General features: G+C 43.9%; 1 protein-coding gene across 5 annotated transcripts in view; it reads left to right on the top strand.

The window, feature by feature from the left end:
- Positions 1 to 16,274, top strand: part of Ak5 (adenylate kinase 5) — a 272,457-nt gene that overhangs the window by 166,558 nt on the left and 89,625 nt on the right. For all 5 annotated transcript variants that reach the window (XM_008848652.3, XM_008848651.3, XM_029553799.1 and 2 more), the window contains exon 8: positions 1,118 to 1,194. In XM_008848652.3, coding sequence (XP_008846874.1) covers positions 1,118 to 1,194 — 77 coding nt within the window. The remainder of the gene's footprint in view (positions 1 to 1,117; positions 1,195 to 16,274) is intronic.

Raw genomic sequence — 16,274 nt, 5'->3', positions numbered from 1 at the left:
ACACATAACCTTTTGTAGGCAGCACTTTCCTGGCCAGGGAGGTAATGTGCACTTAGGTAGGTGGTGTGTATTTCCCAGTAGGAAAGAGCTATTAAATGAGTGCTATGAATCCATTGTGCTTCAAGAACCCCATTGTGGAAATTAATGTTTTAAGTCTGAGCCTTGGGGATTAATGGGAAAGTGATTTCGTATAACCTGCGGTACTTAGAAGGAAACAGTCTCTGTTAATACATCCTCTTAACCTGACTTTTCTCACCGCTGGGGTCTGTGCTGGTTAGTTTTTAATTGTCACCTTGACACACCAGGGAAGTGGACCTCAGCCGAGTTCTTTAGCCCAGGTTGGCCTGTGGCATGTCTGTAAAGAATGGTCTTGATTGTTGTCACCCTGAATGTGGGTGACACCGTTTCATGGGCTGGGCCCTGAACTATATAAGCTGATAGCAGGATGTGTTGATTCTCCTTATTCTGGACCGTGGATGTGACGTGACAGTTGTTTGACTTCCTGCCTTACTTCCTCTAAAGGATGAATTGAAAGCTGGCGTTACAAGCTAAAGAAACCCTTTCCTCCTGTGTTGTTTTTCCTGAAGGTGTTGCCACAGCAACAGAAATGAAAGCAGAACAGAGACCAAGGTGACCCAAAGGCTAGAGTGAAAAGTGGGCCAACTCAGCTCTTCCTGTTTCTAGAACCTTCTTGCTCTTCTCCCCCTCTGTTCCTGGTGCTCCTTGTATCTCAGATGCTCTCGCAGATTCTAAAGCCGTTTCTCCCCCTGAATACCCACACTCACCCTCAAAGTTCAAGTTCATGAATCATTTAGTTGTGAAGACTCGTGGTTCCCCTGTCACCCTCATCTTAGTCACAGTCAGCCCTTCGCTCTTCCCGCTTTCTGAATCTTGCTGTTGACCATTTATCCTGCTCCAGAGTTGCCTCTTCCGAGGGCCAGGACGGAGTCCAGAGCATCTGCATCTTCCACCTTCCAGACACAGCTGGGCAGATGGGAGGAGTGGACAGTGTATGTGAAGTTGATGCGGAAGGCGGTGCAGAAACCTGGCAGGAGACTGATTGCTTTAGAAACACAGTCCGAGGCCACCAACCTAATCAGGTCTTTTCTAAACTTAGATTCAAGTGACCTTGATCCTTCGATGATGTTTGATGCTGGAGAGGTCCTCGATACAGGATCGGATTTTGAAGATCAGGTAACAAAAACTAAAAGGATTTTTTCTATTTAAGTGGTTTTAATTGTAGTTTTGTAAATGCTTTATGAACATGAGAATTAAAATTGTCACTTTGTGAGATCGTGATAGACAATAACACTTCATGTTAAGCCATGGCAGCCTCTGTCTTTCTCTCACTAAGTGCGGCTCTTTCACTTTTCCTTACTTAGATCCAACTCAGCAGCCAGTTAAGGAAATGTTTATGGTTGAAAATTACTTGAGATATAGTTTTCTTACCCAAGAATTTGCCTATGTCCCTATTTGTGATGGTTAATTCTGTCAACTTGATTGGATTAAAAAATGCCAATTGTGTTAGTAAGTCACACCTTTGGGTGTGTCTTTGAGGGTATTTCTAGAGAGGCTTAACTTCAAGAGGAAGAGTTTAGTCAGCACTGGTCATGGCTGGGGTCCAGACTGAAGAAGAGAGAAGAGAGAGCCACCTGAATGCCAGCCCCTACCTCGTTCTGCTTTTCTGATCCACCACGATTTGAGTAAGCAGCCCCACACCTCTGTAGCCACAGCCTCAGAGCACTCTGCCACTCCTTCCCCACCACGATGGACCTCACCTTCTCAAACTGGGTCCCAACAGCCTTCCTCCCTTAGGTGCTTCTGTTAAGTGTTTTGTCAGAGCAGTGAGACAGGTAACAAACACACTCTTCTTTCCCAGTAATAAACCAAGAATACATGCTGAGCATTAGCTAAGGACTCAGGGCTCTGCTCATCTATCTCTAACCTTCTGTAGGAAATGGTACCTAAGGAGAAAATAGCCATGGAGTTAAATGGATATTTTCTTTGAATAAAATTGAAGAAATTATCTGGGTCAATTTCCTCTCAGCACAAAAACTTCCTCTGTTTCTATACTTTAATGACCCAAAATAGTTGGCAAATAATCCAGCTCTCTAATGAAGCTGTGTTTTTTTAACTTATCTGAAACTCCCTGCCCGCTCATCAGTGCTCCTCAGAAATGGCAACTTCTCTTCTCACTTTCAACTACTTTATGTCATAAGTGAAGCAGATAGTCCTGACCAGGGTCCACACATGATTGGCAGTAACCTCATTCATGGTGTGTGTGTGTGTGTGTGTGTCTTCAGCAATTAAGCTACTTCCATCACAAAACATGAAGATATTGAGAGGTGTATAAACACATAGTAGTTACCATATATTAATACTAATTTCAATAGTTACTAAGCATTTACTATGTGGAAAACTAAGATGCTAATAAGTTTCTAGTTCCCTGTATTAATTACTGTACTAACTCCTCACAGTATCTCCACAAGTAGGAATTATGATTTCTACTTCACAGACAAAAAAATTAAGATAGAAAGAGTAATTTGTTCAAGGTTATACAAATAATTTCTAAATGGGGGCATGGACTTGGAGTATAGTTTCTTTTATGGGTTTTATTAGCATGTATTAATTATGCATAATGATTTCATTGACATTGTCATACATGTATAATGTACTTTGGTTGATTCACCCCCTGCCCTCTGTTGATCACCCCCCACTCCCCTTTCTCTTCCCAACTAGTTAGTCCCTTCTACTTTAGAGTTGTTTTTATTATTATTCCCCAATGAACTGAAGCATGGGTGAGAAGCTGTGTACAGGAGCATGGCCGAGTTACCAGTGGTTAGACCACTATAGAAAAGGTCTCTCTCCCAACAACCATTACTACCTATAGATCCTCAGGGAGGGTAGGTCCTCAGGACCCATCTCCCTCCACAACAGGATGTTGACTGGCCCAATCTTTTGCAAGTAAACCCAGATGCTGTGAGTTCAGGAGTGTCACAGCAACATTGGTCCACAACATTCCACCCCTCCCTCTGGCTCTTACATTTTTTTCCTTCCTCTCTTGCACAATGTCCCCTGAGCACTGGAGGGGACAGATATCTCATTTTAGGGCACATTTTATAAGATCCACAATACACTGCCTCCCTTCCTACCCTCCAGAGTCAGCCAGAGTGCAGCATTGGAGTTGTATCATTTCAACTGCTGACCCTTAGGGCTTCAGCCAAGGTGAGAGACCATCACTCACAACATGCATCTAAAATTACAGACTGCACCAAGAAATGAGCTGCCAAGGAAAGCCAGCTACAAGAGGGGGCTTCATATCACTGAGGACTAGCAATTATGAAAGAAACTTTAATAGAGGAATATCTTAAATATTCAGAGAAATAAAGGGAAGATTAGAAACCATAAAACAAGTACAGGAAAGAAAGGAAAGAGAACAGAGAAATGGACATGCTGGGTGTGACAGTTAGTGTTGACCCCCAACTTGGCCTGGAATCACCCAGGAGGCAGGCCTCCAAGCACACCTGTGAGTGGTTTTTTTTAAATATTTTATTTATTATTTTTATTTTATGTGTATGAGTGTATTGCCTGCATGTATGTGAGTGCACCCGTGTCGTGCAATGCCTCGGAGGTCAGAAGAGGGCTTCGGATTCCCCTGGAACTGGAGTCAAGGACTGTTCATAACCACCATGTGGGTGCTGGGAATCGAGCCCAGGTCCTCTGCAAGAGCAGCCAGTGCTCTTAACCGCTGAGCCATCTCTCCAGCCCCTGAGAGGTTATTTAAATTAAGCCAGACTCTCAGCATGCCTATGAGGGATTGCCTTGATTTGGTTAAATGGGAGAGAAAGACTTACCCTGAAGGAAAGCAGCACCCTTCCCTGACTTCAGGTCCTGGACTGCATAGAAGGAGGAAGCGAGCTTAGCATGACAGTCATCTGTCTTTGCTTCTTGATGGTGGATATAATGTGACCAGCTTCTGCCTTGAATTCCATGCCCTGATGCCCTTGAACTGTGAGCCCAGGTAAACCCTTTTTTCCTTAAGCTGCTTGTATTGGGTATTTTGTAGCAGCAACAGGAGAAGAAGCTAAGACACTAGACACAAAAATGATAGCTATAGAAATAAAAGTTCAATTAACAGGTGGAGAGCTGGTTGGACACAACTAACAAGAGAATAATAGATGAAATCACCTTAGAATACAATAGAAAGCTAAACAGTTGTCTGGTATGAGGAAGAGCTCAGTAGACACTGAGGATAGTATGATGGAACCAAGATACGTATTCTAGGAGGGAATGGAGCAGAGGCTGTGCTTTGATAGAGAGAGGTTGAGACTTTCACAGACATGAAAAAGGACAAATCCCCAGATTGAAAGAGCACACTGAGTCCAGAGAAGCATATTAAAAACAACAGTAAAATAATCTCAGGGCTGGAGAGATGGCTCAGTGGTTAAGAGCACTGGCTGCTCTTGTAGTACTGGGGTTCAATTCCCAACACCCACATGGCAGCAAACAACCATCCAAAACTCCAGTTCTAGGCAAATCCAACACCCTCTACTGACCTGCGAGAGCATTGCACGACATAGGTGCACTCACATACATGCAGGCTATACACTCATACACATAAAATAAAAATAAAAAATATTTTTAAAAATCTACCCTAGTCATTTGACAAATATTGAGTGTTCTGTATGCCAGGGTCCGTCTAGATACTGGAAAGATATAATTATTAAACAGACTCTTGTTTACATCCTATCAGAGAAGACAGACAGTAACCAGTAAACAAAGCAAGCTAGTAAATTCTCTGGATTGTCAGGGATAAGCTCTGTGAACAGGGAAGAGGAGAGTCAGGGGTACAGAGAAGGAGGGCGGGGCACAAGCATTGAATAGGATAGTCAGTCCTAAATGATTACCTTAGGGAAGAGGTGAGATTTGGGTGAAAGCAACACATAACCAAGCCACCAGAATGCAAGAGATCAAAACAAAACAGTAAACGTGGAAAGGCATTTCCTATAATGCAATATTGGTGGCAGCTGACCAAACAGCACACTCATCTCTGGAGCAGCTGTGACAAGCCAGGTGCCATGATTTATGGTTCACAATGCATTATTGCTCATCCGCACAACAACTCAAGAAGGTAGGTCTGCTTGCCCCCAACTTACGGCTGAGGGAAGTGAAAGTAGCCCATGTCCCAGGCGCACACAGCTAACAAGTTAGAGTCAAAGATCGAGCTTTGGCATGCCAGGCTCCAAAATCCAGCTGCTCCTTTTGCTATTCTAAATGAGCCATAATCAAGGTCTGTGGAAGGCTATTGCCAGTTCCAGCTGACATTTTTTAGGGATCTTTCTTGACCTTGCTACATTTGATGCTGTTAAAAAAAAAAAAATCACTGAATTTTCTCCTTAAAGAACCAGGTAACAGGGGCTGGAGAGATGGCTCAGCAGTTAAGAACAGAGGACCCAGGTTCGATTCTTAGCACCCACATGATAGTGAAAAACCATCCATAACTCCAATTCCAGGGGATCCAACACCCTCTTCTGGCCTCTGCAGGCTTTGCACAACATGGATGCACTTGCATACATGCGGACAAAACACTCATACACATAATACAAAAATAATAAATAAAATATTTTTTAAAATAACCGGGTAACAAATGTCTTAGGTCCTCAAGTCCTCTGGTCTCTGCTTCAGTGACTCAAATTCTATAAAAGGAGTCACAACAATATGTAAGTATATGAACTTGGCTGAGCGCCAATAAAACGATATGTATCGGAAGTGAAATCTGAACTCCGCATAATTTTCTTGTGGTATATTTCAATCCTTTAAAATGAAGGCCTATTTTCAGCAGAGAGGCTGAGCAAAAGTTGGCAGCAAAAGTTGGTGGACTTGACCTGCAGGCCATGCTTCGCCATCCCTGGCCATCAGCCATTCCTCCCTTCTCAATATTCCCCTCTGTTAGCTTCTAGCATTTCAAGCGTCTTCAGTCCTTAGTGATTCACTCCTCTTAGCTGATTTCATCCTCAGGCAATTACATGAGATCACTAGGACATCACTATGCCAGTCTTAGCGATTTAGAAACTGAGATACAGAGAAATTAGGAATCTAATTCAAGGTCACAACAGCTAACAAGGGGTAAAGCTGGGAACGCAAGGGGTAGAACCAGGGTTCAAACCAGGGACCGGGGACAGGAAAGACAGGCTAGGCTGTGCTGGGATGGTAAATAAAATTCAAAATCCAAGTGCCTTCTTTGCAGTGGGCCTTTCACATGTGATTTCTAAAGGGATTGGGGAGGGAAGAGAAGGAGACCTTGAGGAACACATCTGCTCTTAACTGAACGTGGATTCTAGTCACTAGCTCTACTCAGATGCAGTGGCTGGAAAATGAGCATGTTTGTGCCCAGGGAGGACTCAGGGAGCCCCAGCCAGCCTCACTGCAGAGCTCCTGCTCTTAGCCTGTGGCTACAGCACGACTGCCTGGCTGTCTGTGGGCCTGCTCTTCGGCCTCTCTTCTCCCTCATTTTCCATTCCCTTGCTGAACTCTCCATTGATCCATTATTCAAACGCAGGTGGCCCCAGCATCCTGGCTGTGGCCCCTCCCACCTCACTGCCCACATTCTCCTTGAGAAGCTCTCCACAGCCATGGTGTGGGCTTCGAGCTCTGTGGCAGCTGTCTCACCTGTTGCATCTGTCTAGCTGCAGGATAGCACTGGCTGAGTTTCCCATGTGCGGCTCAAGCTCAACACATCCAAAACATCTTCCCCCACAAAACCTGTTCTTCCTTCTGCTACCTCTATTTCTGTGATGAACCATCTCCCAGCTACCCAACCAGAAACAAAGATGCCAAGCCGCTGTCCTTTCTCTCCCTCCTTCATCAGTTCATTCCAGAAAGTGGTCAGGTTCCCCCTGCAGGAATAACTGACTCCTCTCCAGTCTCTCAGGCCTTGCCTTGGTTACCCCCTCTGCCTTCCTCCCTGGGACAGCTACCCAGCCTCTCTGCTCCAGCCTCTTGTCCCACAAAGTGATTGTTACGAAAACAAACTCAGCTGTCACAGTCTCCAGCTTAAAACCCTTCCTGGCTCTTCATTGATTTCAGAATTAAATCAGAATCTGTTGGCACAGTACACGGGAACGTACAAATCAGAATCTGACCCTTCTGTTGCTCTCCAAACTCATCCCTTGCCAGTGTGACTGCTCCAGCCACCCCAAGCCTTTGTTCCTCTCTTAAATGGGCTGTGCTTTGCATTACTATAGGCTCCATCCTGGATGGTTCCTAATGGTGCGCCATCAGGACCAAGCTTCTCCTTGACCAAGCCTTTCTCTTGTTAACATATTTGGTGAGGTAGGCATGGTGGTACATGCTTTTAATTCCAGAACTCAAGAGGCAGAGATCTGTGAGCTGAAGGGCACCCTGATCTCCATAGCAAGGAAAACAGTGAGACTTTGTCTCAAAAAACAAAAGCAAAGAAACGTGCTTGGTTCAGCTTTTTCAAGGGCCCATGACACCCTAGGTCATAATATTTGCTAACATGTCATGGGGTATGTGATGCTCACCATGCCTGCCACCCAACCTGGCTGTGACACAGGCTCAGGAGATGGGAGCAGCAGGACGCACTGAAGGGTTCTGAGGCTCAGCTTCCTTGGTTTTCTTTAGATTTGCTCTTTGACTGGGGAAAGGAAATAATTAAATATAGACTCAGTTACACTGGTGTCCTCTTACAAAAGATTATTCTAGTGGTAAGGACCAATCCTTCCAGCTACTTGAGAAGCTGAGGAAGGAGCTCAGTAATTCAAGGGCAGCCTGGGCAACAGAACAAGTCACCATCTCTAATCAATTAATTAACTAATTAATTAAAATAAGATTGTTCTGGCTGCATTGTAGATAACATAGGAGGGTAGGGGGTGTAAAAGTGGATCTAGGAATTCTGGTGGTCCAGACAAAAAATAATGATAACTATACACTAAAGATGATGACGATGAAGGGACCTATTTAAAAGTACTGGAGGGGCAAGATCAATAGGACTTCGTTTGTGGATGCTGCAGCCAAGGGAAAGCAGCTGTTAAGATGACTCCTGGATTTTTAACACATCTAGCTGGGTAAACTGTGGTGGCATTCACTGAGAAAGAGCACTAAGAAAACACCAGATCTGGAAGGAAGGAACATGGTTGCAATTTTAGACATGCTGAGTTCAAAGTGTCTTAACACATCCAAGTACAAATTCAAGTAAGCAATTAAATATGCAGGTCTGGTGTTCAAAGGAAAGGCCTGGTCTAGAACTCTAAATGTGTGTTTTGAATGTAGAGAGGACTTGAAACTGTGAGTGGAGACAAGGGAAGAGGATGGGGTCTATAGCCACACACTGAGGGGATTAAAAGCCAGTTCGGAAAGGAAGGCCTAAGGCAGCAAAAATGGGGCAGAAGAAGCTGTTAGAGAGAGAGGAAGAAAATCAAGGAGACAGTGCCTTGGAAGGCAGGGCTGGTGGTCATGTGTGGTCACGTGCTGCCAAAAGGACAAGGACAAGGTCACCAGAAAATAGCTGCTGTATATGAAAAGGAAGAGGATATTATTGACATTATTTTTTTAGACTTGTTGGAGGGCTTTATGCTTGTGTCTTCTTTGTGAAGATACTCAAGCATGTTTTAAAATTCACAGGAAGGGTCCCCTTGCTATGGCCAAGACACACGAGAAGAAATTCCTTCTGAATACAGTGGGCTGGGGTCTAAAGCAACCAAGGAGAGGCTGGTGGAGTACCAGAAGACACGTGGGTTACCACAGAAGGAGGGCAGCTCGGCTGAGCCTGTGGGTTTCCGTGTCCAAGGTGGGGAAACTGATGGGTTGCATTTAGGTGACGTCCTGAGGCAAAGCCTCTCCTGAGAATCTGAGGTTAAAAACAGGAGAGCTCAACTGTGGAGACCAGCAGTGTATGCTAAGAAGCAGCCAGACTGTCCAGCTGTCCCTGGGCACCTTGGACATGAGTGGCCAGAAATTTATTTTGACCAATCAATCCTTTTCAATTTCTCTATCATTTAGCAAATATTTATTTTATACCCTGTAGGCTCTAAAGCCTCTTGTTGATACTAAAGATACTGAATGTGGTGGAACACCTAGTAGGGCACAGAGATGTGGTAGCTTGGCTCAAACTCACACTGTGATAGAGTTTGACCAGTGTGCACTATAGACAGAGCAGGGTTCAGTGGAGGCAGACTGACTGTAAGCAGAAGAGGAAGGGAAGGGGACAGTCGACAGCCACGGATCCATATGCAGAGCAACTAGAAATACCTTCGGCTTCCCTTAATGACGTAACTCTGTGTCACACGTATGTGGTAACTCATTTTTAAAAAATATTTTATGTATTATTTTTTATTTTATGTGTATGAGTGTTTTGCCGGCATGTATGTAAGTGCACCACAGGTGTGCAATGCCCACAGAGACCAGAAGAGGGTGTCAGATCCCTTGGAACTTGAGTTACAGGTGGTTGTTAACTGCCATGTGGGTGCTGAGAATCGAAATTAAGAACAGCCAGTGTTCTTAATCAATGAGCTATCTCTCCAGCCACCATATGTGATCATTCTTAACTATTCTTTGTGTGTGTGTGTGTGTGTGTGTGTGTGTGTGTGTGTGTACATGTCCTTGTTTTGGGTGTATGAGTGTGTGCACATGTGTGTGGCAGCCAGAGTTGACATCAGGTGTTCCTCTCTCCTCACTGTCTACCTTATTTTTTGAGACAGGGTCTCTCAGTGAATGCAGAGTGTGATATTTATCTACATTTATGAGATAGTGAGCCCCTAGGATCTGCTTATCTACACACACACACACACACACACACACACACACACACACGGCACTGGGGTAACAAATATGTGCTGATGCATCCAGCTTTTATACCAGTGCTGGAGATCTGAACTCAGGTCCTCATGCTTGTGCAGCAAGCACTCTACCCACTGAGCCGTTGCCCCAGCCCTTCCCTCTTTATTGAAAAGAGTGTCTGTTTCTAGCAGTCCTGCCAGGATCATTTTAAATCCTGCTGCTGCGTCCAGATCTTCTCTCATCATTAGAAGAAACATTAATCTCTTGCCACTGAAGAACTAAAGTGCTTGAGGTTATACCTTAAGTCTTAGCATTTGATTACACTTAATTTTGTACTTTATTACATACGAACACGTGGAATCCTGTTTCCCCTACATGTCTCTAATATGAGAAAGACCATGGTCCATGAAGCCATGCTGGTTCGGGCTGCAGGCTCCAGGGTACCTACCCTTGTCACGCCTGAATTTCTGCAACTGCTAAATGGAGCTGGTGGGCAGAATGTTTGAATGGAAAGGGGTAATCTGTGCGAAAAGCTTCCCGATACAGTAGACCACCCAGTAATACTTCCTCTTCTTTCTAAGAGGGAGGACTCTGGGGCTGGAGAGGTGGCTCAGCCATTAGGAGCACTGGCTGCTCTTGCAGAGGACCCAGGTTTGATTCCCAGCATTCACATGGTGGCTAACAACCATCTGTAACTCCAGTTCTAGAGGATCTGACACCCTCTTCTGACCTCCATAGACATTGCACAACACGGGTGCAGTTACATACACGCAAGCAATACACTCATACACATAAAATAAAAATAATAAATCATTTTTTTAAAAAAAGAGGAAGGACCCTGCCATGTGCTTCTTTTGTGTCCCTGTGTGACAGGGACATTGTAGGGATAAAAATAGACTTAGTGAATAGAATTACAAGGCTGCCTTCCCTGCTCAGAACCCGTAAAAGTTTTCTGGAGGCAGCGGGGAATGGGGAGATGACAAATGTTTGTGTGCATGTATGTGTATATGTGCTTGTGCTTATGTGTGTGCATACATATGTGTGTGTGCATGTATGCATACACATGTATGAGTCTATGAGTGTGTTTAACTGAATTTCCATAGTGATACTCAACTTCTAAATCAAGAACTCTTATATTTAGCCAAGTCATATGCTGCCTTGTACGTGTAAATCTGATTTTAAATGGTACCGTTTCTGAAGCAGCATATTTCAGTGACACAGCACTGATCATAGTTTGGAGACTTAGTGAGTTGTAGCCCACCCACCCAGTCCTGTTCCGGTGGGTCACTCGGGTCTCTGTTGAACGCACTGCGATGATCCACTGGAGCCTTGCGGCTAGAACACCTGGCTTTGCTCTCAGCTCTGCAGGGAGTATTGTACTAAGTGGTGAACGCTGTGGCCTGTCGCAGTGACGGCAGTGAGGACATTGGAGGGAGACAGAGGTCAGGTCACATCTCTTGTTTTCCCCATACACAAAAACAATAATACCAGCTGCAGGTTGGGGCGGCCAGTTCTTCCGGGCTGTCTTCACTGGCCACAGGGAGTTAGACTCAATTAATTCTGCAAGAAGAAAAGCAAGTGTCTTTTTTAAAACCTCATAAATTAATAAGGACATCTTGTCTCAGCTTGATGCTGTCAGAGATATCCTTCATATTATCAGTATAAATATTAAGTACTAAACAGTGGCATACGTCTCTTCAGTTGTCAATTCTGAGCTAGGAGTTTAATATATTTCCATACTCTGAAGGCAGAGACTAGGGGCCTTCTGAGTGCGGGCCAGCAATGCCCAACACAGGAACACGGGTGAGATCTTCACAGAATGAGAATTCATTATTCAAAGCAGTAAGATCCTCCAGGGGAGTATAAGCACATATGAAGGGCTGAGCAGAAAGCACTGCTTGCTTTTTCTCTTTTCAAAAGCTGTGTTATCCTTGTTGGCCAGGTTTTATAATCAATTTCATGAACTCTCATAACATCTTATTAACTGGAATAACCTTGAATGCTAGGTCATTCTGAAGCAAAATGAAAACATTTGTGATACCACAGTAACATCTCTGTCTAATAAAGAAGATAAAATGGGATTCAGTCATCACCCATCACTTGGTATGTCTTAGAGACTTAAAAGACAGACATGACATTATCACTAGAAGTTCTCTCAATTTTCCATCATTCGCTAATGCCACTTAACCAAATGTGACTCCAGCTGCATAAAAGTCCTATCATCTCAGAACAGTGTTAATTATATAATGGTTAATAGTTTGAATTTAAGCCAACAAAACAATGTAGTATCAAATATCAGTAATTCATAGAATGCCCAGGTAAAGAGATGGTGGAATAAATATGCGGTAGAATTTTAATCAGCCGCAAAGAAGAATGCCATTATGATACTTACAGGAAAATGAGGGAACTGGAGATCGTTGTGTTACAGAAAAAAATAGAGTCAGAAAGACAAACACCATATGTTTTCTTTCATATGTGGAGTATAGATTTAAACTTATATATACATGTAGTGTGTGTGTGTGTGTAGGTCATGGAAGTAGAAAAGAACTATGAGAAGGGAAGAAGGGAAGGAGGGGTCTGAAGAGGATGATGCCTTGTGTGTGAGACATGAAGTCAGGAGGAAGGACCATTGGAGGGGAGAAAGGGAACCAGAAAAATAGGGAAAAAGAGGCAGGGAGGGCAGTGGAGGGTTAGCTTTATGTGATGGTTAGTGTTGATTGGGAACTTGACAGGATCTCAGTCACCTAGAAGACAACCCTCAAGGCACACCTGTGGGTGATTTAGAATAGGTTAGCCTCTGGGCGTGCCTTGGAGGAATTGTCTTGATTAGGTTAACTGAGGTGGGATGACCCACCCTGAAGGACAGGGGCAACTTTCCCTGGGCTTGGGTTGTGGGCTGCATACAATGAAGGAAGCCAGCTGAACATGGGCCTTCGTCACTCTGTTTCCTGACCAAAGACACAATGTGAGGAGTGCCCAAGCTCCTACTGTAGTGACACCCCACCCCCTTGGTGGGCTGCACCCTTGAACTGTGAGCCAAAATAAAACCTTAAGTTGCTAGTGTCAAGTATTTTGTCACAGCAATGAGAAAAGTAACTAAGATAATATTATGAAAGTGTCACAGTGAAACCCATAACTTTGTTTGCTAACTAAAAAAAAAAGAAAAAGGAATGCATAGTTTTCTTAAAAGACCTAACCCTAGCACACGCCTTTAATCCCAGCACTCCCGGCACTTGGGAGGCAGAGGCAGGTGGGTCTCTGTGATTTCAAGGCCAGCCTGGTCTCCATATGAATCCAGGACAGCTGGGGTTACAGGGAGACCTTGTCTCAAAAAAGACCAAAAGGAAAACAAAAGACCTAACCCTGTAGAGGGGCAGAGGCGGAAGCGTGTATGTAAATCATTATTGGCTACTGGCTGTGCAGGGGAGTGGCTTCCGGGGTGGGGTTGAGTCCTTGCTCTACTGTGTTCTAATTGTACAGCCTTGAGCTTCTCTGTGCTAAAGTTTCCTCACTTGAAAACTGGAGGTTTTGTGAGATTTGCTAGTTACATTTGTGTGGCTTTGATAAAACACCACAACCCAAAGCAACTTGGAGAAAGAAAGATTTTATTTGGCTTACAGTTCTGGGTGGCAGTCCATTACTGAGGGAGGTCAAGGCAGGAACTCAAGGCAGAAGCTTCAAGGCAGACCCGTAGCTAGTCCACACGGCACTACCAGGAACTGTGGCGCTCACTTCATGGCCAAAGGAAGCATAGCCACAACTGTGGAGGATGCCGCTTGCTGGCTCTCTTACACCATTCAGGACCACCCACTCAGGGAATGTCACTGCCCACAGTGGGCTGGGCCTTCCCACATCAATCAACAATCAAGACAGTCACCACAGACATGCCCACAGGCCAACCTGGTATAGGCAATCCATGAACTGAGATTCTCTTCTCTGGTGATTCTAGGCCATAGAAAGTTCACATTTGACGCTAAGCATCCCATGGTGATTAAATGAGATATTACAAAACAGAAAAGTACAAGAGCATCTACACAATGCTAAGCACTATTCACTTATCTTCAAAGCCTCACCCCGCTCCAACTTTCGGGTGAGACTTAGAGGTATTAAGCAGTTTGTCCCAGATCACACAGCTAAAGAGTGCCTAAGACTCACATAGTTCACCTCTGTCTCACACAGCCTGTGCTCCTAACCTCCACAGTATTCGATCTTACTTAGAAGGCAGCTTTCTAACCTGCATCTGGAAGGGATTGCTGTAATTTCTAGAGTTCTGTGTTTCAGGCAATATACCAGTCTCACCACAACCTTACGAGGGTTTCTTCATTACTCCCACTTTATAGGTGGAGAACTGAGTCCTGGGCATGTTCATTAACATGTCCAAGATTCAAAATATGGTAGTGTTGACTCCACTTTCCTGACTAGACTATGGTTGTAGCTGAGGATAGCCCTGGGGCTGGGGCAGAGGAGTTTGGAAAACCAGAAGCACACTTTCAACTCCAGGATTCAAATAAAGAGAGTGTTGGGGAAAGAAGGAATCAGAGTTCATCCACCTCTTTGATGTTTATGCCAGGACTTCCCACAAGGTCCAGACAAAACCAGCCTGGAGAGGAACATAAGGGATAAACCTTGGGACATACCACCAGGTGTTCAGTCCAGGCTTTTTGTTTGCTTCCTTATCTTTAATTTAGAAGTTTGAGGACTCCCAAGGAATGCACTTGGTTCTAAATAGTAAATGGAGTGACATTCCTTTGAACTACTTTGCTTTTTAATTAATCTTGTCTGGGGAAAACCACAAGAGAACACAAGCTAAAATGTCTAATTTTTACCTGAAGAAAAGCAGAATTGATGGCTTTTATTAGGTGTTTGTCCTGTGCTAAAGACTCATAAGATCTGGTTTTACCTTCACCACAACTTGGGGGGAACTATCCCCAATTAATAATATGCTCCACCTAGGTTCATCTGGTTCCAGTAAGCCTTGCTGCCCCAGAATCTATCTCAACTGCCTCCCCATCAAAAATGAACTCTGCAAAACCAAAAACTACTTTGTATTTTATTCTACTACACAAAGCATAGGAGTTAATTCCTTTCCCACTTTGTGAAATAATCTAGCCACATACACGGATGTCTGCAGTCATAAGAAATGTCAGCTCTGAGGTTGCCCACATTTCAAGGCACAGTACATTTCTATTCCCTTGATTATTTTCTTATATGCAAAGATTTTGGAAAACTGCAAGCAGTATAAAAAAGGACAATTACCCTTATAGAATATTTAATTGAATGATGGGCATATAATAAAGTTATAATCAGATGAACAAAATAGAACTGCCGATCTAAGGGTGCAGAACTTCAGTGAGACAGGAGAAAGAAGCTTTGGTGATCTGTTGCACAGAGTGGCCACTGCCCGACAAATATGAATGCATTGTACTTTTTACACTTTATGTATTGCTTTTTCTTTTATGTATATGTGTGTATGGCCTGCATATATGCAAGTGCACCTCTGTCATGCAGTGCCTGTGGATATCAGGAGAGTGTGGACAGTTGTTAGTCTCCATGTGGGTGCTGGGAACCAAAGCTGAGTCCTCTGCAAGAGCACCCGGTGCTCTAACCACTGAGCAACCTCCCCAGCCCCGAATTATGTATTTTTTAATTGCTTAAGTGCTGTGATAGTTTTTGTCAACTTGGCATAGACTAGAGTCACCTGGGAAGAAAGAATCTCAGCTAAGAAACTGCCTCCATCAGACTGGCCTGTGGTGCCTCTGGGACATTTCCTTGATTGCTAATTGGTGTGGAAGGCCCAGCCCACTGTGGGTGGTGAATGTATATGAAAGGTAGCTGGCCAAGCCAGGGAGAAGCAAGCCAGTAAGCAGCGCTCATCCATAGTCTCTGCTTCAGTTCCTGCCTCCAGGCTCCTGCCTTGCGTTCCTGTCCTGACTTCCCTCGAAGATAGATCCTGCCTTGGAAATGAGAGACAAAATAAACCCACTCTTCCCCAAACTGCTTTTGGTTAGAATAGTTTATCATAGCAACAGAAAAAAAGTAACTACAACAAGTAATAACTTTCAAGTATCTTCTCTACCAAAAAAGTGGTATTTATGCAAGATGTTGGATTTCTTAATTGGCCTAATTTAATCATTCCAGTTTGTGAACATATGTTGAAACATTATCACATCATGCCCCATAAGTATATATAATAATTATTTATCAATTTAAAATAAAAGGCTTAGAGGATAAAAGTGCTTACCACACAAGTCTGCCAACCTAAGTTCAGTTCCCAGAACCCACAGAGGAAAATGAAAGCTGACTCCCTCAAGTTGTCTGACCTCCACACAAATGCCATGACATACACGTACCTACACTCACACACACAATAATAAGGATAATAAGGATAATAATAATAATAATAAAACAAATTTGGCATTTAAAATATACTGATCACTCTAATGTGTCATAAACATTCCTATTCCTAAAGGGGGGAA

Source organism: Nannospalax galili, unplaced genomic scaffold (assembly GCF_000622305.1).
Source record: "Nannospalax galili isolate Female #2095 unplaced genomic scaffold, S.galili_v1.0 scaffold1124, whole genome shotgun sequence".
In the NCBI taxonomy this organism is placed as follows: Eukaryota; Metazoa; Chordata; class Mammalia; order Rodentia; family Spalacidae; genus Nannospalax; species Nannospalax galili.
Note: the sequence above shows the minus strand (reverse complement) of the source record. Positions and strands in the feature narration are given on the sequence as shown.